The 25,652-nt window shown below is 37.9% G+C and overlaps 1 protein-coding gene across 1 annotated transcript in view; it reads right to left on the bottom strand.

Moving 5' to 3' along the window:
* LOC126285431 (cubilin-like) overlaps positions 1-25,652 on the bottom strand; it is a 1,398,426-nt gene that overhangs the window by 713,064 nt on the left and 659,710 nt on the right. The window contains exons 29-30 of the mRNA XM_049984811.1: positions 20,968-21,133; positions 16,771-16,952 (exon numbers count right to left, since the gene is read on the bottom strand). Of these exons, the coding sequence (XP_049840768.1) occupies positions 16,771-16,952; positions 20,968-21,133 (348 nt within the window). The remainder of the gene's footprint in view (positions 1-16,770; positions 16,953-20,967; positions 21,134-25,652) is intronic.

Genomic DNA, 25,652 nt, shown 5'->3' with positions numbered 1-25,652 from the left:
GACAGAAAGTCATCAAGTAAAACAGAAGTGATTTCTGCCATTCCTCAAGGTAGTGTTATAGGCCCTTTGGCCTTCATTACCTATATAAACAATTTTGGAAACAATATGAGCATCTGTCTTAGGTTGTTTGCAGATGACACTGTCGTTTATCGACTAATAAAGTCATCAAAAGATCAAAACAAATTGCAAAACTATTTATAAAAAATATCTGAATGGTGTGGAAATTGGCAGTTGACCCTAAATAATGAAAAGTGTGAGGTCATCCACATGAGTGCTAAAAGGAATTCATCAACCTTTGATTACATGATAAATCAGTCAAGTCTAAAGGCTCTAAATTCAACTAAATACCTATGAATTACAATTACGAACAACTTAAATTGGAAGAAACACATAGAAAATGTTGTGGGGAAGGCTAACCAAAGACTGCATTTTATTGGCAGGAGACTTAAAAAATGTGATTGCCTAATCTACACTTGTCCATGCTGCTGCATGGTGTGGGATCCTTACCAGATAGGACTGACAGAGTAAATCAAAAAATTTCAAAGACGGGCTCACAAAATTCCAATCACCAAATTTCTCCTTGGAATGTGAAAATATTTTGTTGACACCACCCTCTTTTACAATACTGCTGCATGGTGTGGGATCCTTACCAGATAGGACTGACAGAGTAAATCAAAAAATTTCAAAGACGGGCTCATAAAATTCCAATCACCAAATTTCTCCTTGGAATGTGAAAATATTTTGTTGACACCAACCTACATGGGGAGAAATGATCGCCACGATAAAATAAGGGAAATCAGAGCTGATATGGAAAGATATAGGTGTTCTTTCTTTCCGCGCACTATACGAGATCGGAATAATAGAGAACTGTGAAGGTTGTTCGATGAACTCTCTGCCAGGCAGTTAAATGTGATTTGCAGAGTATCTATGTAGAAGCAGATGTGGAAGGGCACGGAAATCATTTACAGTTAACACATTTTATGAAACAAATATTAGTACATATATGAGTGTATTTTATGTTATTTATGAATGATATGGACATCACAGTTAAAATATTTCAGGAGTAATGCTACATTTGGAATTGAAATTTGGAACTGAACATTACAATTTGCATTAATAGTTGTCTAGTTCTCAATGGGCTCAAACTGGGAGTCTTTCTCTTGTAATCCATCTCAGTACTAACCAGTGAAACCATTATTTCCATTCAATATCATCTAATTTGGTACTGAATGTGTGGGAAAAGCATGTAATAAACTTTATTTAACACTGTTATTCAAATCTGAAAACTGATTCTTCTCATTTCTCTCATGGACTAATAATAAGCTATTTCTTTACAGTCTTTACAGTTTGTAAGTAGTTCTTATTGGGTTATGTAAACTGATATTGCCACTTTACTGTTTATTGCTTTTTATTACTGTTACTGGGTAGTTGTGGTCATATACGCTGATCAGCCAGAAAATTATGACCACCGACCTACTATCAATATAAACCCAGGCAATAGCAGCATCACCTGCTTAGAAATGACTGCTAGTTAGATACACTCACAGTGCATGTAGAATCAGTGAGCGTGGTGTCTGTATGTAAAATGGGGAAGGTGCATCATTGAACTGAGTTTGACCAAGGGCAAATTGAGATGGCCCGGAGGCTCTGCACGAGAATTTCGGAGACTGTACAATTTGCCAGGTGTTGCAGGAGTGCTGTGGTGAGCTTCTTCAACATGTGGCAAAATCAAGGTGAAGCCACATCCAGACATCATGCAGCTGGTTCACTGCCCCTCATCACAAATGTCGGACATCATAGTCTGGACATACTGGTAAGTGGTGAACTGTGGGCGAACTATCATCGGAATTTAATGCTGGGCAGAGTACTAGTGTGTCTGAACACACAGTGCACTGGACACACTTAACAATGGGCCTCCACAGCCAATGACTCATGCATGTGCCAATGTTAACACCATGACATTTGCAAATGCAACTTAAACGAGCACATGACCAGAGGCATTGGATGTTGGCACAATGGCAGAGCGATGAATGGTCTGATGAATCCTATATCTTCTACATCATGTAGGACAGAAAAGGACATTTCCAGATTATACTCTTTGTGGAGAAGACAAATTATTTCTTTATAATGGGAATGAATATGGCAGCAGAATCCTGAATGGCAAACGAAAAACAATTTGAGGGCTCTAGACTCACAAGCTGAATAGGCTTGAATACTCCAGTTGAATCATTATGGCTATATTTAAGTTAAATAAAATGAACTTCCTAACGAGTGAAGAGTGGATAGGAACTTTGCACCTGGCTGGCTTATCTGAGCATTATCAACCTATAAATATAGCACTTGAAATTTGTGATACACTTATCATTGGAGATTCTATTAATGTAAAACTCGTACAAGATGTAAAACCTGAAGACACAAATGGAACTAAAGAATCAGCATTAGATCTAAATTATCAAAGTCATGCAAAGCACACTGATACATGCTACAAGTGTAAAAGATAAAAACATATTGCCAAACAGTTATACGAAGCGCAAAAAAAAGGAGAAAGTTCATCAAGAAATAACAATTAAGGAAATGTAACTAGAAAATGTTCATAATATAAGAAATCCTTTCTTCCAGCAGATTCTAAACAGTCTTATGAAAGGGAGGTGTGGTATTTAGATTCTTGCCCCTTGTCTCACATCACTAATGAGGGAGGGAAGCTTCCTAATGCAAGCCATTTGATAGGTCAGTGGTCAACTTTGGAGGTGATGGCTTAGTAGCAGAGAGTTCTGTAAGTAATGACTTAATCTTCTGTACTGCTGATGAAACAGTGCGAGCAAAGTGTTTGAAGTCATTCACAACCCAAACTCAGCCATGAACTTGCTCTCAGTTAGTAAAACTGTAAGCATAGAGCATAAAGGGCTATTTAATAGAAAGGTGGATTCATCGATGTTGCAAAAGGTGAACCAAATGACAAAGCGTTGCCTACAAATGATGTATACTATTCAAAAACATGTGAGATGAAACAATGTCACCACATCCTAGATAGCGGCTTCCTATTGCATCCCAGTCTACGTCATATGAATCACAAAAGTTTGCTGCAGATGGAAAAGGTTTTAACTGGATTAAATGTGGTTATTATGGTCAACAATCCCTGTGAGTTGTGCATCATGGGAAAACAGTCGTGTCTTACATTCAAAACTACTAAAAAGTATTCTACAAACATCTTGGACATAGTACATACTGAGTTATGTGGGCCAGTGGAGACAATGTCTTTCAGTGGATATTTTTATTTCCTATCATTTATTGATGATTCTTTGAGATACAAGTCCATCTACTTTTTGAAAGAAAGGTCTGAGGTCACACATACATGTAAAAATTTCACAGTCATCGTGGAGAAGGAGACAGGAAGAAATATCAAGAAGTTGTAGTTTGACAATAGAAAGAAATATGTCAACAATGAACAAAAAAGGTTTCTGGCTTCTGAAGATATCTTCCACCATCTTACAGTAAGATACAGTCCACAGTAAAGTGGCTGAGAAAACAAATTGAACATTTGTTGAAAAAGCCCATACCATGACATTCTATGCCAACTTACCATAGGAGTATTAGCCTGATGCTATGTCCAAAGTCACATACCTATCAAATTGTTCTCCAACCACCATAATTGGAGAGAAAAATGCCACTTGAAGTTTGGCAGGAGAAAGTCTTCTTTATTTCACTTGAGAATTTTTGGCTGTAGTGAAACAGTTTACATTCTGGAAGTGGGATAAGAAGTCACAGAAGTAGGCATAGGCAACTGCACGCAGCCAGAGGATATGAGTGAACTAGTAGGGAGATTTTCGTATAACTGTCAGCAAAGATATACATATCCTGGAGTATGAGAATTTTTAAGTTCAAATTCAAACACAGAGGATGGCTTCATATTAGAAAAACCAGTTATTTATGATATCAATACTAAAGAAGCAATTCAGTCACTAGACAATAATAATGAACCCATTTATGGTTTTGACAATAGTCGAAAGGAAACTGAAGCTCAAGTTGAGAAACATGATACTCAAAAAACAGATCCTATAGTTCAGGAAGGGGTTATGCCTTGAAGGTCAAGCATAGAAAAAAAGCCCAAGCAGTGACCTGACCATTTCCATTTTTATTACTATTTGCATGATGGATTTCCAAATGCAGACAGTGATGTCAAAGAGGTTTTACAAGACATAAATAAGCAACAGTGGAATAAAGCGATGAATAAAGAATTCCCATCTGTAGTTCGTAATGACACTTTTGAAGAGGTAGATCTACTCAGGGGGCACAAACGTCTCAAGACTATGTGGTTATTAAAGATAAAGCAAGGGAATAGCAGTACACAAGAAACATTTAAGGCATGCCTAGTGGTAAAAATCTGCACTCATCTTCAAGTTTCAGGAAACCTTTGCACCAGTGGTCAGGTATGCATCCATTGGATATCTCTTATCCATGGCAGCTTGAGAGAACATAGACATATACCACCATGACTTATTTCTATATAATCTCAAATGAAGAAATTTATGTCATTCTACAAGAAAATTTTGCTGCTCCTAAAACAGTATGGAGGCTAAGGAAATCTGTTTATGGATTTAAACAGGCTGGTCACAATTGGAATCAAATAATGAAGTGTTAAGAAAACTGGAACTGACCAGATCAGACACTAAATCATGTATTATATTCATAGAGATAGCACCAAACTAGTCATTGTAGCTTCATTTGTTGTGATGTGATTTGAACCCCATAAGAAATTCTTTGAAGATATTTTTTGAGCTAAAAGACATAGGAAATTACATGAAATTGTGGAAAAAGGAAGATTTGTATCTCCCAGGAATCCTATGCAAGAAAATTTCTGAAGAAATATAGAATGCATGAAGTCAAACTGGTGTCAACATCTTTTGAACTTGGTTTGGATTTTGAGGAGGCTGAATCAGTCAACAGCAGTGTTACTCTACTGTTCATATGTTGGCAATGAGAAGCAAGAAAAGAGGCAATGAATTTCTAGCACCAAAATTGAAACCATTTTCTTCTTCACTAATATTTTTTCTTATTTTTTATTTTCATCCATTTCAAAATCATGAATTATATGGTTATGGTTAGGTTGGGATCTAATATCACAATTTATGCTACTGTGAGTGAAACAAGCAGTATTAAATTTGTAATTTAGCTGTCACAAATATTTGTCCACTTGTTTAGATCGCATTGTGATTTTGAAGGTGGAGGTTAAGGTGGGACCTAATAGCACAATTTAAATTGTTACATGTGAAATTGGCATCATAGCACAGCTTAAATTGTTGCATGTGGAATGGACATCAGAGAAATTTATAACATTTGATGTCAAAAATATTTGGGTGTTTCTCTGAAAATGTTGTGACTTCAAGGTTGTGATTATGGTCATCAGTTTAAATGAGACACACATTCAGAAAATACTAAGTTAAATTATATAAACTTCCATGGTTGGCAGTATCATGAAATTTGCTGATGACTTCACCCCCCTCCTCACATTCCCCCTACTAATTAGTCAAGCTCGTGCCAGTGTGCATCCTACCCCTTCTACCTCTCTGAAGTCTTCAAATTAAATCTGTGCATGACATCAACACCAATATTAAATCTGTAAATGTAAGATGATCCCTATAGTAATCTACTAAACAACATAAAAAGATTGATCTCAGGATCAAAAGATTAACCTGTGAATGTAAGACAACCCTGTATATTCTGAATGAGGAATTTGGGAAAAAACCCAATCTTATAATCGAGTATATACAATATGTATTTCATGTTGTAACAGAACTGAATGAACTTTGTTCCCTCAGCCCAGCAACAGAGTTTTTATTAGGTTATATGCAAGTTTTTATTAGGTTATATGCACATTCTTGAATGCACTGGCTTGCAAGATTGTAAGCTGGTATTTCTCTGTCATTTACCATGATCATGGCACATTTTTAGTCAATAGACAAAATACAATTTATTCAAAATATAGACACAAGGAGGATACACATTTGTCCTTTACATAGGATACTGGTTTCTCGCAGTGCAAACATCATATTTGGATGCATACCTTATTAATTTTTTTTTCTGCAGTGCATTTCTCAAAAAATATTATTTTATCCACATTTTAAATACATGACACCTAGACAATGAGGTTGTACCCAACTTAGAAAGCCTTCATAAGTACACTTCCTTTCCTCTGTAAATTAGATAGGAAAGGAAGAGTGATAACAGTGTGCACGCATCTTTGTGTGTGTGTGTGTGTGTGTGTGTGTGTGTGTGTGTGTGTGTGTGTGTGTGTGTGTGCGTAGAGGGGGGTGGGGTGGGGGGGGGGGGGGGGGCAGGGAAGGGGCAAAAAGCAGTTCATGCAGAGATTTGCTACAAGCAGATGTAACAAGTCCTTGTGATATGTGAGATTATAAGGAAATATTTAAAAAAGCAGTTAGTGAAACAGCACTGAATGGCAGAATACCAGGGTTATAAAGAGCAAACAAGGGAACACTGTAATAGAGTGAAGAAACATATGGGATGTGAGCTGGGAATCATATAGAGACTAAACAAAAGTAAAACAACACAGATAAAAATAAAAGAGAAAATTGCTACAGATATGTAATACAAAGATGACATGATAGGAGGGAGGGAAAAAATGGAGACAGCACGTCATTACTTAAGAAAATTGAACAGGGTGATAATGAAATGGAAGTCGTGTGCATTAATACATACCTAATTATTAGAATGCCAGTTCTGTGATTCGGAGAGGCTTGCTATCCACAGAGAGAAGCTGCTCAGCAGACGAGGGCCAATATGTCTGGATATGGATGTCAGGCCATTTCCCACTTAGAACCAAGTCAATACTAGACTGGTAATCACACCCTGCCTCAGTTACATGATTTTCAGATATTTTGAAAACTTTCTCAAACTTAACGGGACTAACACTAGACGGAGGTGATCATCCAGCCAAACTATAGAATGCATATTAGGCTAATAATGGTGCAATATTCATATATAAACTGTAAGAGGAACTTAGAGAATATGATCTTGAAGTATTATTCCTCAAAGAGTTCATCTTAATGGTGATGTTGTTTAACAAACAATTAAACCCCCAATTCTTAAATTTACAAGGGATACTGGGGTTTTCAAAGGTATCTGTGAAAACAATATGCAAGAGATTAGCAATACATCTTCAAACTAATAATCTGCTGTGAGACTTACAAATTGAATTTAAAAAAGCTTTGATTGTATGGACCATGCTGTACCTTTGCGTCTTTCTGAAAATTATGGAACTAGGGGAAAAGCTGGACAATGATTAATTTCATATCTAGAACGTAAGGAATAGAAGACTGTCTGCCAGTGTCAGAAAACAAGTCACAGATTTGAATCTGACTGTGGTGCTGTAAAATGAGTGGCAACACAGGGCTCTACTCTTGTCTGCTACTTTTGTTAACACATAGAGTGACTTTGTAAATAATCTGAAGTCTAGAAAACCACTCACCAAGAAGCAAAGCACTGAGTTATTGACAGGCGCAAAGAAAGGAAACATGCTAACTTCCAGAGTAATCCTTCTTCGAGAGGAGAGACTACAAACAGGAAACTCTCTCTGCCTCCCCCTCCACCCCCCCTCTCACTCACTCACCCTCTCTCTCTCTCTCTCTCTCTCTCTCTCTCTCTCTCTCTCTCTCACACACACACACACACACACACATCTCACACACACACACACAAACACACACACACACACACACACACACACACACACACAGGCTGTAGTATCCTGGCCTTACAAGTTCCAAAACCAAAGTTTATGCACCTAGACAGCAGCTGCTAGGCCGCGTCCCTAATATTTGCAAGTGCTGCTGCTGCTGACTTAACACGAGGAATGGGCCATGTCTCATGCACCAGCCTATCAGTGCCCACAGCCACACTAAAATGCTCACAGCATAGAGACCCATGAGTTCCAACTGTGATTTCATATTTTTCCTTGTGCGCAGCATTGCTTTGTTGCGCCATAGGGTGGTGGTGTTTCGGGTTCAGCTGGATAGGTCAGGAGTCCACTACATGCAGCAAGCGGCTACATGGGTAGCAGGGGGTTGTGTGGTGTGGACTGGTCAGTTTTTTAGGTTAGATGGCCTCGGGCAAGTACCGAAAGGGCAACAGCCTCAAAGGGTGAGGGGCAAAGTCAGGACATGCGGGGACCAAGCAGCAATTGCTATTCTAATTGTAAACTTTCGCAGCTGCATTGGTATAGTACTGGAACTTCAAGCGCTGACGGAAAGCACTGAAGCTGAAATCGTTATAGGTACAGAAAGCTGGCTGAAGCCAGAGATAAATTCTGCCGAAATTTTTACAAAGGCACAGACGGTGTTTGGAAAGGATAGATTGCATGCAACCAGTGGTGGGGTGTTTGTCGCTGTTAGTAGTAGTCCATCCTGTGGTGAAGTAGAAATGGGTAGTTCCTGTGAATTATTATGGATGGAGGTTACACTCAACAACCGAGCTAGGTTAATAATTGGCTCCTTTTACCGACCTCTCGACTCAGCAGCATTAGTGGCAGGACAACTGAGAGAAAATTTGGAATACATTTCACATACATTTTCTCAGTATGTTATAGTCTTAGGTGGAGATTTCAATTTACTAGATATAGACTGGGACACTCAGATGTTTAGGATGGGCGGTAGGGACAGAGCATCCAGTGACATTATACTGAGTGCACTATCTGAAAATTGACTCAAGCAATTAAACAGAGAACTGACTCGTGGAGGATAACATCTTGGACCTACTGATAACAAACAGACCCGAACTTTTCGACTCTGTAAGTACAGAACAGGGAATCAGTGATCATAAGGTCATTGCAGCATCCCTGAATATGGAAGTTAATAGGAATATAAAAAAAGGGAGGAAGGTGTATCTGTTTTGCAAGAGTAATAGAAGGCAGATTTCAGACTACCTAACAGATCAAAACGAAAATTTCTGTTCCGACACTGACAATGCTGAGTGTGTATGAAAAAAGTTCAAGGCAATCGTAAAATGCGTTTTAGACAGGTACGTGCTGAGTAAAACTGCGAGGGACGGGAAAAACCCACTGTGGTTCAACAACAAATTTAGGCAACTACTGCGAAAGCAAAGAGAGCTTCACTCCAACTTTAAACGCAGCCAAAACCTCTCAGACAAACAGAAGCTAAACAATGTCAAAGTTAGCGTAAGGAGGGCTATGAGTGAAGTGTTCAGTGAATTCGAAAGTAAAATTCTATGTACTGTCTTGACAGAAAATCCTAGGAAGTTCTGGTCTTACATTAAATCAGTAAGTGGCTCAAAACAGCATACCTAGACACTCCGGGATGATGATGGCATTGAAACAGATGATGACTTGCGTTAAGCTGAAATACTAAACACCTTTTCGAAAGCTGTTTGACAGAGTAAGACCGCACTGCAATTCCTTCTCTAAACCCTCGTACAAACTAAAAAATGGCTGACATTGAAATAAGTGTCCAAGGAATAGAAAAGCAACTCAAATCACTCAACAGAGGAAAGTCCACTGGACCTGATGGGATACCAATTCGATTCTACATAGAGAACGCGAAAGAACTTGCCCCCTTTATAACAGTCCTGTACCGCAAGTCTCTAGAGGAAAGGAAGGTTCAAAATGATTAGAAAAAGCAGAGGTAATCCCAGTCTTCAAGAAGGGTCATTGAGCACATGCGCAAAACTATAGACCTATGTCTCTGACGTCAATCTTTTGTAGAATTTTAGAACATGTTTTTTGCTCTTGTATCATGTCATTTTTGGAAACCCAGAACCTACTCAGTAGGAGTCAACATGGATTCCGGAAACAGCGATCGTGTGAGACCCAACTCACTTTATTGGTTCATGAGACCCAGAAAATATTAGATACAGGCTCTCAGGTAGATGCTATTTTCCTTGACTTCCGGAAGGCGTTCAATACAGTTCTGCACTGTCGCCTGATAAACAAAGTAAGAGCCTACGGAATATCAGACCAGCTGTGTGGCTGGATTGAAGAGTTTTTAGCAAACAGAACACAGCATGTTGTTATCAACAGAGAGACGTCTACAAATGTTAAAGTAACCTCTGGTATGCCACAGGGGAGTGTTATGGGACTATTGCTTTTCACAATATATATAAATGACCTATATAGTGTCGTAAGTTCCATGCAGATGATGCTGTAGTATACAGAGAAGCTGTGGCATTAGAAAATTGTAATGAAATGCAGGAAGATCTGCAGCAGATAGGCACTTGGTGCAGGGAGTGGCAACTGACCCTTAACATAGACAAATGTAATGTATTGCGAATACACAGAAAGAAGGATCCTTTATTGTATGATTATATGATAGCAGAACAAACACGGGTAGCAGTTACTTCTGGAAAATATCTGGGAGTATGCGTACGGAACCATTTGAAGTGGAATGATCATATGAAATTAATTGTTGGTAAGGCGGGTACCAGGTTGAGATTCATTGGGAGAGTCCCTAGAAAATGCAGTCCATCAGCAAAGGAGGTGGCTTACAAAACAGTCGTTTGACCTATGCTTGAGTATTGCTCATCAGTGTGGGATCCATACCAGATCGGGTTGACGGAGGAGATAGAGAAGATCCAAAGAAAAGCGGCGCATTTCATCACAGGGTTATTTGGTAACTGTGATAGTGTTACGGAGATGTTTAGGAAACTCAAGTGACAGACTCTGCAAGAGAGGCACTCTGCATCGTGGTGTAGCTTGCTTGGCAGGTTTCGAGAGGGTGCGTTTCTGGATGAGGTATTGAATATATTGCTTCTGCCTCCTTATACCTCCCAAGGAGATCACGAATGTAAAATTAGAGAGATTCGAGCTCGCATGGAGGCTTTCCTGCAGTCATTCTTCCCGTAAACCATACGCGACTGTGGGAGAGGGAGAGAGAGGTGGAGGCAGGAAGAGAGGTTGGGGTGATGGCCAGCAGCTCGGAGAGTCAGCTGGTTTGCTGGCTAGGAAGGCAGGAGAGAGGGGTTGTGGGTAAATGGGCTGGGCACGTTAACACAGTTGTCAGAGCCAGTGGGTAGCAGTGACATCAACTGGGAGAAGATAATGGGACCAAGGAAGGATAAACTATTGGCACTGCTTCTTATATTGGTATGATTACCAACCAGCTGTCCCCCAAGATAAATGGCAAGTGCCAAATTGTTACCAAGAACAAGTTCACCACTTAGTGGCACAACTTGCAGCTGAGCAAAACATGCTCAATTTCAATGGTTGCTTCACAACCCAGGACATCTGGATCTTCTTCTCCATCACTGGGTTCTCTGAACTAAGCAGATAGAAGTTATTCTTGCAATATGTCCTTCGCTTCCATAATTGTCCTGGCCTCCTTCTCTCGTAACCTACTGCCCCACGCCCTCCACCCACCTATTTGCCCTTCATCCACTCCCCACCAGCTCTGACCACCATGCACCATAGGCCTAACCTGTGCACCTGCCACCCTTACCTCCTGCATTCCTATCTGGCATACCAACTGCCTCCATCCAAGTTGCTAGCCAATGACTCCCAAGCTCTCTCTCTGCCTCCTGACTCTCTTTCCCTTTATCTATCCCCCACCCCCCATCCATCCCACACAGCCCCCCACCGCAACCTAGTCTACGTGCCAAAATTCAGCACTAGCATTAATTGGCCTGCTGGCACTATGTAGTAGTGCACGTGTGTGCATGTGTTTTTTCTGTGTGTACTTGTACTCTGGCTTAAAAAAGTATCACTCTGAAAGCTAGTGAGCTTTCTTTTTCTTTTGCGTGCCTCTTTTGACAACTAAATACTTCTGCTTTTCTGCTTTCTGGTGAGTGGTCTCCTTTACTCCGAAGTATTTCATTTCAACCAAAACTTTCCTACAAAATTAGAGAGTGACTTTGCCATGTACAGCTGACTGAGTTTTATATGTATACTGAGAGAAGAGTATAGATTATTTGAAATGCAGAATTACTTAGAAATCAGATATAGATACAGTAATACACGTATTTATTACTGAAAAAAAAAGAACCATTCTATGGACCTACATTTGTAAACTTTATGAACGATGAGATAGTGTGCTGTATTAAATAAATAAATAAATAAATAAATCGGTTCTTCTTTATAGCAGTTAGAAACTGTATTGTAATTTGGCACTTGGCACTGTACTAAGGTACAGTATGAAAGAGAAAATACATTATTTTAAACTTGATCCTGATTTAAAGAAATCAGATGATTTGCCTTGTTTAACTTTTTGTACATTAAGTATATACATTGCATTTTACAAACAAATTCTGATTTTTTCCAGTACACCTTTTTGCACTGATGTAATGGCTACACACATCAACTGCTTTTAACACTTCAATCAGTTTAGTTGTTTCAAGATTTAAGTCATCATCTCCATCTCCATCACTGTCACTTGAAGCTGGTCCACCTTCTTCATCATTTCTGTGTTGTTGGCACAAATCATAAATAATCTCCTCTTCCTGTAGTTCAACATACATGGCAAGATTATCATGAAAATGGACAAAACTTTTGAAATCTGCACTCTCCAGCAGAGCTAGCTCATTACCAGGCACGACTTAACCATCAGTACCACCATGATCATCAGTTACAGTCTCTTCCAGTAATGCATCAGCTTTATGAAACCAGTTGTTGACTGTTGAGTATGGCACCAGCTGCTATGCAGCTGAAATAAATCCCATGGCTTGTATTAAGTTAATGGTAAGATTTTCATTTCCTGTATCAGTCTGTGTTATCAATTGTTGAAACAGTATTTTTTTCTATAGCACACTTTGAAATCTGGAATAATGCCCAAATCAAGTGGCTGTAGAAGACTGGTGCAGTTTGGAGGGATCAATTCTGCTCAAACTTTTTCGAAATTTTTTTAATTATTTATTTTTAGCACTGTTCCATTAAAATCATAGTCATCAAAGATTTTTTTTATTGGATTTGTATTCCAAAGTTTCATCTTTACACGTTTGAAACACCTTATATTCTTAGAATTCCCTAATGCAAAAGGCGAAGATCATCAGATGCATCTGCATCCAGGGCAAGAAGAACTGCCACATTTACTTTTCTTTCCTCCGTGCCACAAATTACCCTTTTCAGCTAATGTTTTACTAGAAACAGACTGAAGAACAGACCAGTCTCATCACAGTTGTAGATGATATGAGGTTGATAATCCCTTAAGAGAGCCACCAGAACCTTATCAATCTAGAGTTGTGCCTTTGCTTTCAGTATGTCAGCACTGACGGGTAGAGCTGCAGCCTGTTTTTGCTGTAACCATGTAAAAAAGTGACTTTTCCAAATCTGTGTATCTCTGTTCTTGCTGACAGCTGCATTTTGTTTATTCTACACACAATTTTAAAAACTTGTTCAAAATACCGTTTCTTTTGTTAATGACTGTACATAATGGGGTACAGGCAATTCCTAATACTGAAGCAATTACAGATTGCAGCCACCTCTTGTATGAATTTTAATTTCTGATCTAGAGTGTAGCTTTTACTTTTTCTGTTCTCCATGGCTGATTTAAAGCAACTGAATGATAGAATCACTGTTCAAAAATAAATGTCAGTTGCAACGTTTCACTTATCAAATTCTGGTATTGAAAAAAAACAGTGCCTGGAGTGTCTTTGTTTCTATTCAGCCTGCTCTGGTTAACTGTGTCTTTGTCTATTGTTTCTGGGGTGTCACCCACTCACCGTACTTGCATATTCCAACAAAGTTATGGAAAATATAACAGGGCTTCTTTTCAAACACTAATACTCATTACAATTATGCAAAACTCAGTTTATTTTACTAGAATTTGTTATGTATAACAGTGAATTATGTAAAACACATTAAGCTTATATGAGGCTTAATTAACATATTTTAAAATTATATTTTGCCTGGACCAACAAAACTTCCCATATAACAGTGTTATGTATCAACCAGGTTCAATTGTATATGGAAATGATGGCTGTAGTAAGTACACATAATATGTAGAGAAACGTTCCTGTTCCATTTTTTTTTTTTTTGTTTAGCCAATAGTTTAGTCAATATGAACATCACATAAAAATAATAATTATTATTCTTTATTTAGCATATGGCTAATACATACAATTGTCAACAGATACATACAGATATCTACTAATAAACAAATTAGAGAACAGTGAGTTTGGTAAGGTCACACATGTTTCACAACTGAATATCAAGTTCTTCAATCCAGTATACAACCTCTGGTGATGCTAGCACAAATCTGCTTTGGCACAAATCTTCTTCACTATCATGATATGCCAGAATCTGACAGTTTCTTACAATGTGATGCATGATATTGTGTGGAATGCAGCTTTGCAGCTGCCAAAGCTCAATTGCATTCAGTTCAAGGTAATTCAGGTCTTGCGCAGTAGGTGGTATTCACTTGGGAACTTAGTGTCTGAATATTTTATGCAGTCACATATCTGTTACTGCTTCCCACCAGCCTGTCTATTCTGCAAGAGGTTTAAAAGTCTGGAAACTATGTCAGCAGCATCAGTCACAGCAGCATGTTGTGACTGTAGCCTTTTAAGATATAAAACTGGCAGGACCCTTTGCATGGGTAGATTAGGATTCCTGGAGACCTTGCTGAATTCTCTTATAAGAGCAGTAGGGGTTAACAGCAGAAGTAATTGATCAGCATCTCTTCTATCAGCTACAGTTCTTTATGTTTTACAGCAAAAGCCAGGTTGTTGGCAGAGCAGTATTTTCTGGAAAAAGTGCCAGGAAGGTCAGATAGGCATAATCCCTATGTTAATCTGTTGTTGAGCTTCCTTGATCTTTTTGCTTCTTGTTTCCTCCATTGTGCTTACTGAACAACACTGATAAAGGCAGACATACCATCCATTACATCTCCTTGCAATCACACAGAATGGCAAATTAACATCAACATTTTTCATTTATAGTTACGAACTTCGAAAACTGCTTGTGTCCAGAACCGTCAGCTCCATGCATATATTGGAACAAGCAGGTCCTTGGGAGAATTATTATTTTTCAATGACAATGTATGGCAGATAATTGCAAGAAGAAGTATACCATATTGCTTAATTTTATTTGCGAAGTAGTGCTGGACATCAAGCACAGACAATGCACTGCATTTCCAAAGTTAAAAGCTTCTTCTGTTAGGTTCACTACTGACATTTTTGTGTTGTGTTGCAACAAATGTGGGTAATTTAGATGAGGAAGGTACATGCAATTTTTATAATATGATCACTATAGGTATGAATTCATTAGTTTTATTGATACCTGTCCACACAGAAAAATCACAGAGTGCACTGGTCACATGCCACTTGTTTAGGGCTGATGATTCAAAATTGTTTTTGAAATTTTTCCACTTGCAGATGACAAAAGTGTCATTGTAAAAGACATGTAAAGTGACATAAATGGTTTAGTGACAGATTAGCGAACAGCAATAGCTTCTGCCTGACAAAATATATATTGACACTGAATGAAATTAAAACACAGTGCATGCAGTCTATGTCATAGAAAACTTTTAGTCACAAAATATTATTGTCAGAAGATGAGCCAATAACTAATGGAGTTCAACAACATAATTGCCGGGACTGAAGATAGATGAAAAACTCTCTCACAAGTATCATATCCAGGATCTTGAAATGTTGTGCTTATTGTTGGAATAATTTCCAATGGCTCATGTCACTAGAAGCCCAAAGCTTGTTTATTTGGCATACTTTTCCTCTGTTAGCTTCTACAGTATCATAATTTTTGGCAACACTATGCAGTCATAATGAATATTCTTACACAAGGAAAAAGTAATCAGACCCAGCTGTGGTGTCACTTGACGAACGTTTATAGGACAGCTCCCTTCACTCAGTGAAAACTTGAATGAAAAGGGGCTTCTACTTGGATAATACTTCTTACACTGTCATACACAAAAATGAGCACTATTTGGCAAGTTTTACTATCAATATGCTTCCAGATAAACTGAAAATTTGAATGATAAACCACAGAATCTCAAACTTAAGCTGGAAGACCTCCTTGTGTCACAGTCATTTTATTCTGTACAGGATTCCTGACCGTATATGTAAAGTTTTATTCTGTTTTTTTTTCTTAAATTTCACAATATTTTCTCTGATTTTTAAATTTTCTTACTAACTTTCTGCTAATTATGAAGTGACTGATTCAATGATCATATGTCTCTGTCTTAAATGGTCTAACAGGAGCAATTAAGTTAACATAAATTAAACATGTTATGCCACTGACAACTCACCAAACTCCATTTGAATTGCACTGTCAAATCAAGTAATAACATAAAAAAAAAAAAAAAAAAAAACATTCGTAAAGAAAAGGAAAGGTCAAAAGGAAACTGTGGGTCAGGAAGATCAAAATCTGATAATTGAAGAAAGATGAGATAGAGCATACAGGATGTAACAATAGTTAAAAGAGACAAGAGAAATAGAGACTTGGGGCTAAAGGAATAACTGAAAAATATGTGGCTGCAAGTGGAAAAAAGGGAAGGCAGAGCCAACAATGAAGAGGAAGTACAATCAAGGAAAGGCTAACAATAACCACTAGTAAGACAACATCATACAAATACACTAAACTATCAAGAACCACTGTAAAAAACTAAAAAGGTGTACCCCAATTTCTGAATCACACACTGCAAATGAGATGAAAGTAAGCATCATGTGTGGTTGCATGAAAAGATAGGGTACAGAAAAAGACAGATGTAGACAGGCACATATAGAAAATAGAGGTTCAGTACAATGACTCGAATACTGTTTAATAGCAATCTTATTTAGATGAGAAAAATAGTGTTACAATACCGTGAGTGAATCACCATTGCACCCTATGACATGTTCCATACTGAAGTCTTCAATAGTGAGTTGAACACTACTGCCCCATTCAACAGTGATGAGCCACTCACATAGAACATCATCTGGGTAGCGATCAGGATATGAAGGAGACGTAAATTCTCCAAATGGTTGCTCAAGATGCCCACCACATCCTTTAAACATTTCATAAAAACAGAAAAGATTACATTACTTGTAATTCCACTTTTATACAATGGTGTGTGCATTTGGTCAAGTCCAAACCAAAGCAAATATGTGAATACAGATATGTAATTTAGGTCCCCTACAGTCTCATTCATTTCAGTCCACACACATGAATCAGTTTTCATTAAGTATACCCACGCTCAGCTTTCCATCAATGTCTCTAATCTCACTATTGCCTTATTTACTCAAGCAATGCAAAAAATAAACAAATATATCACTTTACTGAACACTGAAGACAACTGGTTGATTATATAGCTGAACAAATGTATGTGAGCAGAACATTCCTCAGTGAAAGTTAACACTATATAATATTCCAGTGGAGCTACTACACTCATGTTAAAAAAAAAACACTTTCAACAATTAGAGCTAGGACATTCATATTCACAGAACATGCACATTAATATGTTACACAGGAATGGTTAGTATTTCAATCGTCTCAATTCAGTATGAGTCCTGTTGCCTAGAAGGCACACGATTTGCCATGGGGCCTGATAACTTCTTCCCTGCAGGATGGCATCAAATAAGGTGCAAATGATGCCCTGGGGTACAGCCATCCATGGTGCATTCACCCGGTTCCAAAGTTTATCGGTGGGATTGGCATTGGGTCACAGCGCTGCACCCACCGTTTCAGCATATCCCACACATTTTTGAGTGGCGAAAAGTCTGGCGATCTGGTGGGCCAGGACAAAAGGCTTACATCCTGAGAGACCAAGAAGGAACTTATTTGTATAGCAACATGTGGTCGTGCATTGTCTTGCTGAAAAATGGCATCTGGTATGTTGTACAGAAAGAGTATGGCCACGGGTCGCAGGATGTCATTCACATTGGTCATACTGGTCACAATGTCCTGGATGCACATCAGATGTGATTTGTGGCTGTACCCAACAGCACTCCACACCATAAGGCCTTGAGTTTGCACTTCTTGTGTGAATCAGTGACTGTGATGCTGTTCCTCCTGTTGCAGTGAACCAAAATGCAGCCATCATTTGCAAATAAACAGAACATGAATTCAACCAAAAACACTATCTGATGTCATTCCTGTCCCCAATGATGTCATCCAATTCACTGTTGACATCTAGCATGTTTTTGCATATTCGTCAAAGTGAGGAGAGTATAACATCCCAGCTCCTCCACCAAATTATAACATTTCAGCTCCTCAACACCAAATTAAAACGTTGCATTAGGAGGTGTCTGCTTCATGCAAAAGGTCTTGAGTTCATATTGACGACAACAAGTAATTCTTCATTACAGACGTTTATTTACAAACAGAACTGACAGACTTCACAGACTCAACAACTGACTCTCAGAGCTAACCGCACTGCATATCCGAACTGGCAACTGACAACTCCTAGGTGTATTAATATCTTTCTAAACAATGAGAGTCTTTGACAATGTTTTGTTTACAATACGATAGCAATTCACGACTTAAAACTAAATTTTAGTACAGATTTTAGTACAAAATTTTAGTACAGATTAAAGTAAGTAAAAGGATCAGTACATATAAATTCTTACAAGGATAATTTCCAAATAGATTTTATAACATTTTTCTACCAGCTTCTGGATAACCTTCACCAGATTTGTACCGATGTTTCCAGAAATATCTTGACATTTGATTCTGGATATTTCTTGAGTGATTTAGAACAACTATTTATATGTAAAATGATTTAAATCGTGTTTCAAAACGTAAATAAATCTTTTAAGCAATATTTCTTGATACAAATCGTCTTTCGAAATTAGGTTATGAAACAGTTTTCACAAGTTTTCGTATTTTTGCGATCATAATATAGAATTTCTCCATAGAAAGTTCCAGAAGTGTGCATTAAACGTTCATTTACAGACTTTCTCTTTAGCTGGTGAGGTTTTAAAAGTATCTTGTCCATATTATACGAAATAATTTAGCTCAAAACTGATAATTTATACAATTAATCAGAGCTACAGCAAACAGTGAGTCTTTCTTTTATAAAATTGAATGAAAATAGGTTACTAACACTAATATATATTTACATTAATTCTATTTTTGTTCTTTCTGTGCAAAATGTCCTAATACTGACACAGTACAATATTTAAACATCACCAAAGTTTCCCTTTACATTTTGCATATCTGTATCGACATCCCCTAAAAGTCTACAGTATCGAATACTTCAATATGTCCCAATATGTCCTGTAATGTTACAAGAGGTGGACGATGCTCACATAACCAATGCTATAATAAACAGCCCAATACTGTCACACCTGATAGTGTACAATGTGTTCCACTGATCTGTCAGAGCCGAGGAGGATGCAGATCTATCCTGTAATGCCATTTGGGTGAGGTGTCAATCTTCTCATGGGAAGTGGGGGTGGGGGGTGGGTGCAGGCAGAGGTGATGCGATCTGACCCATCTCGTTGTGTTCTACAGCTTTATGTGAACCATTCTGTGCACACACATTATCCTACCAAAAAACTTTGTCCCACACGAGAAACGATTTCCTAGATGGATGATCACATTCTCTTAGGCCAATAATGTGCCCTCTTTCAAACTCACTGACTTGACAGTACAGTTTGCGCATACATCTGTAAGGCATCCTGCACATCTGCTCAAGTCACACTGATAAGTTACTTTAAGTTTATAGTGACAACAAGAGCCACAGGGACATTTTACTGGTAAGTGGTATTGCGCTGAAATATTGATGTTGAACTTGAACCTGCGGACCGACATGGTTCAAATGCTAATCAATTCTGCAGAACATACTAATGTAAATGTCCTGTGATAATGAATGTCTTATCCCTAGTCATAAAAGGTGTTCTGTTTTTTCTAAACATGAGTGTACAATGAACTGCCTTATATATGATTACAGCAAGCTAATATTTTTGATCTACTGCAAAGGGGAAAGAGAGTGAGAAGTATTGAGAGAGAAGCCCTGATTGAATGCACAGAAATTTGTTGATGCCAAACTGATTAGAAATGACACAAGCTTCCACACCATTAATATAGCCAACCGTATATTACGTAATGGCAGGGTGTAGTGACAGGTCATTGCAGTCATGATTGTAATGACAGCACACAGTGTTCGAAGTATTTATGTTCAATGTTAAATGTTTACCTTTTGCGTTTTTGGTAGGTAGTTAGTCCTTTGTCTTCAACAAAATATGTTGTATGCTATCTGGATAAGCTGCTTTATGAGTACTACTGTCCTAGTATAGCACAAATACACACCATTTTGGTGACTCAGATGTGATCTGAACATGCAATCTTCTGAGGTGCAACACATTCTGGCTGCACTGCCAATCACTGATCAGTATACAATGATCAAGAATGCTCTAATCACTTGCCTGTCACAATCTGAAGTGAAGAAGCTTGAGAAACTGCTGTGTACAGAGGAGATGGGAGATCGCACCCCCTCATGGTTGCTTTATCACCTGCAGATGCTTGCAAGCAATGCCGTCATTGATGATATACTATGGAATATCTGGCTGTCATGCCTATCACCTGATGCACAGAAAATATTGCTGATGATTGAGACACACTTGCTCAGATGGTGGACCACATTTTTTGAGATGTATCCAACCACAAACATTGTACCAGCAGGTCCACATTTGGTCAGAACACCTGTAGTAGCCCTAACACCTATACAAGTGAAAACTCCAAGTTGCCACTTTGCATATGTCATGCCCTTGTAGACACACAGAATGCCACCGATCGACAAGGGGATGCAGTCGATCACCATCAGGTACAAAAGTCTGATGGTACCATAGACAGATTGGTCAGAAGCATGAACCTGCAATCTCCCACGTGAAAGGAGAAAAACAGTGGGGAGTCAGTGATGATGGCAACTGGCTGTCATTGATGAGGTCATTCTATGTGGAAGTGTAAATAAGTCACAAATGTAAAATAAAGTAAAAAATGAAACAGAAAGAAAATTAACAGTTGTACAAACACAAACAAATGTTATAAAATAAATTATTATCATCTAACATGCAATTTACCTTTGACAGTCCATTCAAGATGAAAACCTGAGAAAGCTGCATCACCATCTGTGTGGAAATGAACATGAACTGTATTTGTATGACTCTCCAGTTGTCCTGGTATTTGAGAGCCACATTCTTTAAGAAGTGTGCGTTGAGCTGTGCCATTATTGAAAGATTCCTTTATCTGAAAGAAAAAGATAATGGAATTTTTGTGTGACATCAAATGAGGATTAGTTTTGAAGGATATATATCTTAGGCATTTATATCACTGCTAGCTTCATTACAACACTGTGGAAAAGTAATAATAACAAACAATCTCATAAGAAATGTAGCTTTTATTATGATAAATAACGGACATACCACCCACAATATGACATAAGTACTGTTGGCTGTCTTACAATAAAGCCTATTTTAAAATGTGTATGTTAAATAAATGCTCAAGAGCAACTGAAAATTCATTAACTATTGAATGAAAAAACTTTTTTATTAAATTTGCATCTTTTACTCATTATAATGTAAGTTTAGCTCAGTCAAATGTCAATTTTGTACTTCATTAATTGCTATTTAACAAAAGAATTGTGGTATGAATAAATGATCGATATGAGAGTCCGTTAAAAGCTAATTATAAAGTAATTATGCAATAATAATAATAATAATAATAATGATCATAGCACCATACAAACTATCCACACATGTACACAGTGTATCTACACAGTTAAATCATACATATTTAAGTGGTTGAAGATCACGTTTAATAATAATTCACTCTATTGTGTTAATAGCAACAATGCAGCTGATGTTGAAAGGGGAAGCTTTGCATCAGCCAGTGCTCAGATAAAAGATTTCTGTCATGACTTGTATCTGGTAAACAAGAGTAGGAGACATCTTTACATTTCTTGCTGTATAATTATTAAAAAGACATTGCACATGACATATGGAGGCAGAAGAATAGTGGCTGCCACAGTCTCTATGATCTGGACATGCTTGTTCTGACAGTGGTTGAGACAAGAATATTATCTACACATTTTACTGATAACAAGTGGTGTCCATGTAGAAGTGTGTTAATATTTTGTACAAAACTTTCTAAGTTTCTTTAAATGATGACAAACCCCAATTTTTTATGACTCACGTGTTTTTAAACTGTATTTGTAAATGAGGGAGATTTTGTGTAGACAGTCTGTATGATTCACAGAAAATTAGGAATGTAGTTGAAAGGACAGAATCACAAACAGTTATCTGATTGACTATAATGGAATGGATAGTGCACAGCTGGTGGCAGTACCTAACATGAGTGAAAAAGCAGCAGGACCAGCACAACATGCTGATGTTGATAATAGGGTCATTAAACATGAAATAAGCCTGAGGCTGTAAAATGAAAACCACTGATGGGATTACAATACTGTAGCCAATGAATGAAGGTGTGGTCCCTATAACAGGGCTGAGGGCTGAAACATGTCGCTGGGAGGACATGTGCGCACAGCCACATGATGACACAGCAAGCATGTGTATTCATCAACCACTCAATGCACACAATAGTGCTGAAAATGGAGAAATGTAGATTTCAAAAAGCCAAACACAGTGGTGCAGGGCATTTCCTCGCAGCACAGGGAGTGTGGGAAATGGAAATTCATCAAGGAATGACACAAGTGTACAGAGACCACTGCATTTCCATTGCAGTTCCAACACTTTATTTGACTTCTGAGGCAATGGCTGCCATTGTAACTTGCCAGTCTTCAATAAAAATGGAACCCACCTGTTGGACAATGGCATTGGTAATGTGGTGTGGTATTTCAGATTGTGTGTCACTGGCCAAAGATTCCATCCTTACTTGAATCACTTGTGTCCAGCAATGATCCTTGCAATGACGATGCAGTGCTTAAAATACTTATGTCATTCTTTGGTTAATTTCTATTCCCCACACTCCTTCTGCTGTCAAGAAATAACACTACACTCCTTTGTTCTTCTACTGAAGCCTCTATATAGCTGTTTTCAGCATGACCTAGTGGAATGGATGGTCAATGTATTCACATGCTCCATCTGTAATTACACGTGTATGTGCCAATGTTATTCTAGTGCCAAGTTTGGTGGATCAACACTCATATAGGAACCATAACTTCTTCCATACTCAATGGCATTGCAATTCCCTTCTGCAGTTTTCATTTTACAGCCTCCACCATGTTTCTTTTTTAATCATTTTAATAGAATTGTAGTTATCTTCAATTGGCACAAAGTGGCACTGTGCAAACTGTGAATGGCAACTTAGATAGGGACAGTGATCAGTCAGATGCAAGACCTGTGTAGTCAGAAATTATAAAATCTTCAAATCACAGAAGACTGAGCCATAAATATTTTCATGACAATTTTTCTTGTTTTGCTAGTGGTCCTGAGCCCAAATCATATAAAGAAGCAATGAGTCATAATGACTGTCAAAAATGGAAGGATGCCTTACAAGATGAATATAAATCATTGCTTGAAAAATAGAATAATTTATGATCCGGTAAAAAGACAATCAATTGAAAATGATTATTCAAAATCAAAGAAATGTTACACGCTGAGACTGAATGTTTTAAGACTAATTTTGTGGCAAAAGCTTATTCCTAGGTGCAAACTGTGGAATTAGATGAAATGTTCTTACTGCTTGTCAATCTACACTTCATAACCTGCTAGCTTTAACAGCTAAATTTGATCCTGACATTGAACACATGGATATTTACACTGCATTCTTATACGATGACCTTCATGAAGTAGTTCCAAATCATAGACCCAAAGGCTACATGAAGTAGGGAGAGGAGGGGAAACAGGATGGGCCAAAAGTTTCCAGACCACAAAATATGATTCATGGCCTAAGCCAGGCATCAATCATCTGGTATCAGAAGTTAGACATAACTTTACAAAAAAGAACCTAAAGAAGTCACAATATAATCCATGAATTTATTACCAAGTTGGGAAACAAAATGTACACATTTTTGCCATTTACATAGATAAGTTTATTATCTTCTCAAGCAAAAATAATAGGTGGAAAAATAATTAATGAATCAAATTAGAATGAATGGTGAACTTCGCTGGTGTCTTGGCACGAGGGTCAAACAAACCAGAAAACAAAGTATGATTAGCATTGATCAAAGCAAATATGCAGTAAACTTGCTCAAGAGGCTTGGTATGGATGATTGCAATGTGGCAACACATCCATTTGAATTTGATTTGAAGCTATAAAATTGTGAAGGAACAGTGATAGATTAGGAAGAATCTATGCTACATTGCACTTCTCATCAGCAGTATTTGGCTTAAGGCTCGAGACTGAATATAGCATATTCTGTAAGGATCTTAAGTAGATTCAGTTCCAATAACCAAAAAATCTACAGAGAATCACTCAAACAAACTATGAGATACATCAGAGGGACACAACTGAAACTGAAGCCTGTTGATTATTCATCAGATATCAATTAATGGAGATCAACAACAGGCTATATTTATAAATTAGCAGAGGCAGCAACTTCATGGAATTCCAAACATCAACAAATGATATCTCTATCAAATACAGGAGCTGAACACAAGGCCCTATTAGTTTCAAGGTTTTATGTTAAACAAAGTGAAAGAACAATAAGCATGTTCTGTGACAGTAAAGATGCTATTGCACTGAGCCACAGTGGCATGCATTTCAGTCGAACAAAACTCGCTGATGTGAGGCGCCACTATATTCATGAGCTAATTAATGCATGGAAGTGCAGCATCAGGTTAATCAGTACTCTCAAGCTGTAAGCTGACTTTTTGTAAAGGCACTATGAAAGATTAAACATCAGTGATGCTTACAAGCCAGGGGAGTTTCAGAGTTCACATATTAAATTCTCCAGAACTTGTGGGGCTACCCAATAAGCTGGTGTAAATCTATAAAACTGTAGAAAATACAGAAAATCATCAAGAAAACTCTGGTATTTTTAGAGTGCTGAAGGCAATACCATAAACTCTGCCACACAAATAAAAACTGCATGCTGCACTAACTCTGTGAACCCAAGCGCACAGCAATCGGGCAGAAAACCAAGTCTTTAGTGAGTACACAATTTGGAATGAAAAACAGTTTTAATTCCATATTTTGAGTATTACAGTGAACCAGCAACAGTCTAAATTGTTGTTTTTGTTGTGGTCTTCAGACCTGAGACTGGTTTGATGCAGCTCTCTATGCTACTCTATACTGCGCAAGCTGCTTCATCTCCCAGTACCTACTCCAACATACATCCTTCCGAATCTGCTTGGTGTATTCATCTCTTGGTCTCCTTCTATGATTTTTACCCTCCACTCTGCCCTCCAATACTAAATTGGTGATCCCTTGATGCCTCAGCATTAGTTATGTGATCTACCCACCTAATCTTCAGCATTCTTCTGTAGCACCACATTTCGAAAGCTTCTATTCTCTTCTTGTCTAAACTATTTATCGTCCATGTTTCACTTCCATATATGGCTACACTCCATACAAATACTTTCAGAAATCACTTCCTGACATTTAAATCTATACTCAATGTTAACAAATTTCTCTTCTTCAGAAACGCTTTCCTTGCCATTGCCAGTCCATTTTATTTCCTCTCTACTTCCACCATCATCAGTTATTTTGCTCCCAAATAGCAAAACTCCTTTACTACTTTAAGTGTCTCATTTCCTAATCTAATTCCCTCAGCATCACCCGAATTAATTCGACTACACTCCATTAT

The sequence above is a fragment of the Schistocerca gregaria genome, chromosome 8 (genome assembly GCF_023897955.1).
Source record: "Schistocerca gregaria isolate iqSchGreg1 chromosome 8, iqSchGreg1.2, whole genome shotgun sequence".
Lineage (NCBI taxonomy): Eukaryota > Metazoa > Arthropoda > Insecta > Orthoptera > Acrididae > Schistocerca > Schistocerca gregaria.
This window is presented reverse-complemented; position numbering and strand designations above follow the sequence as displayed.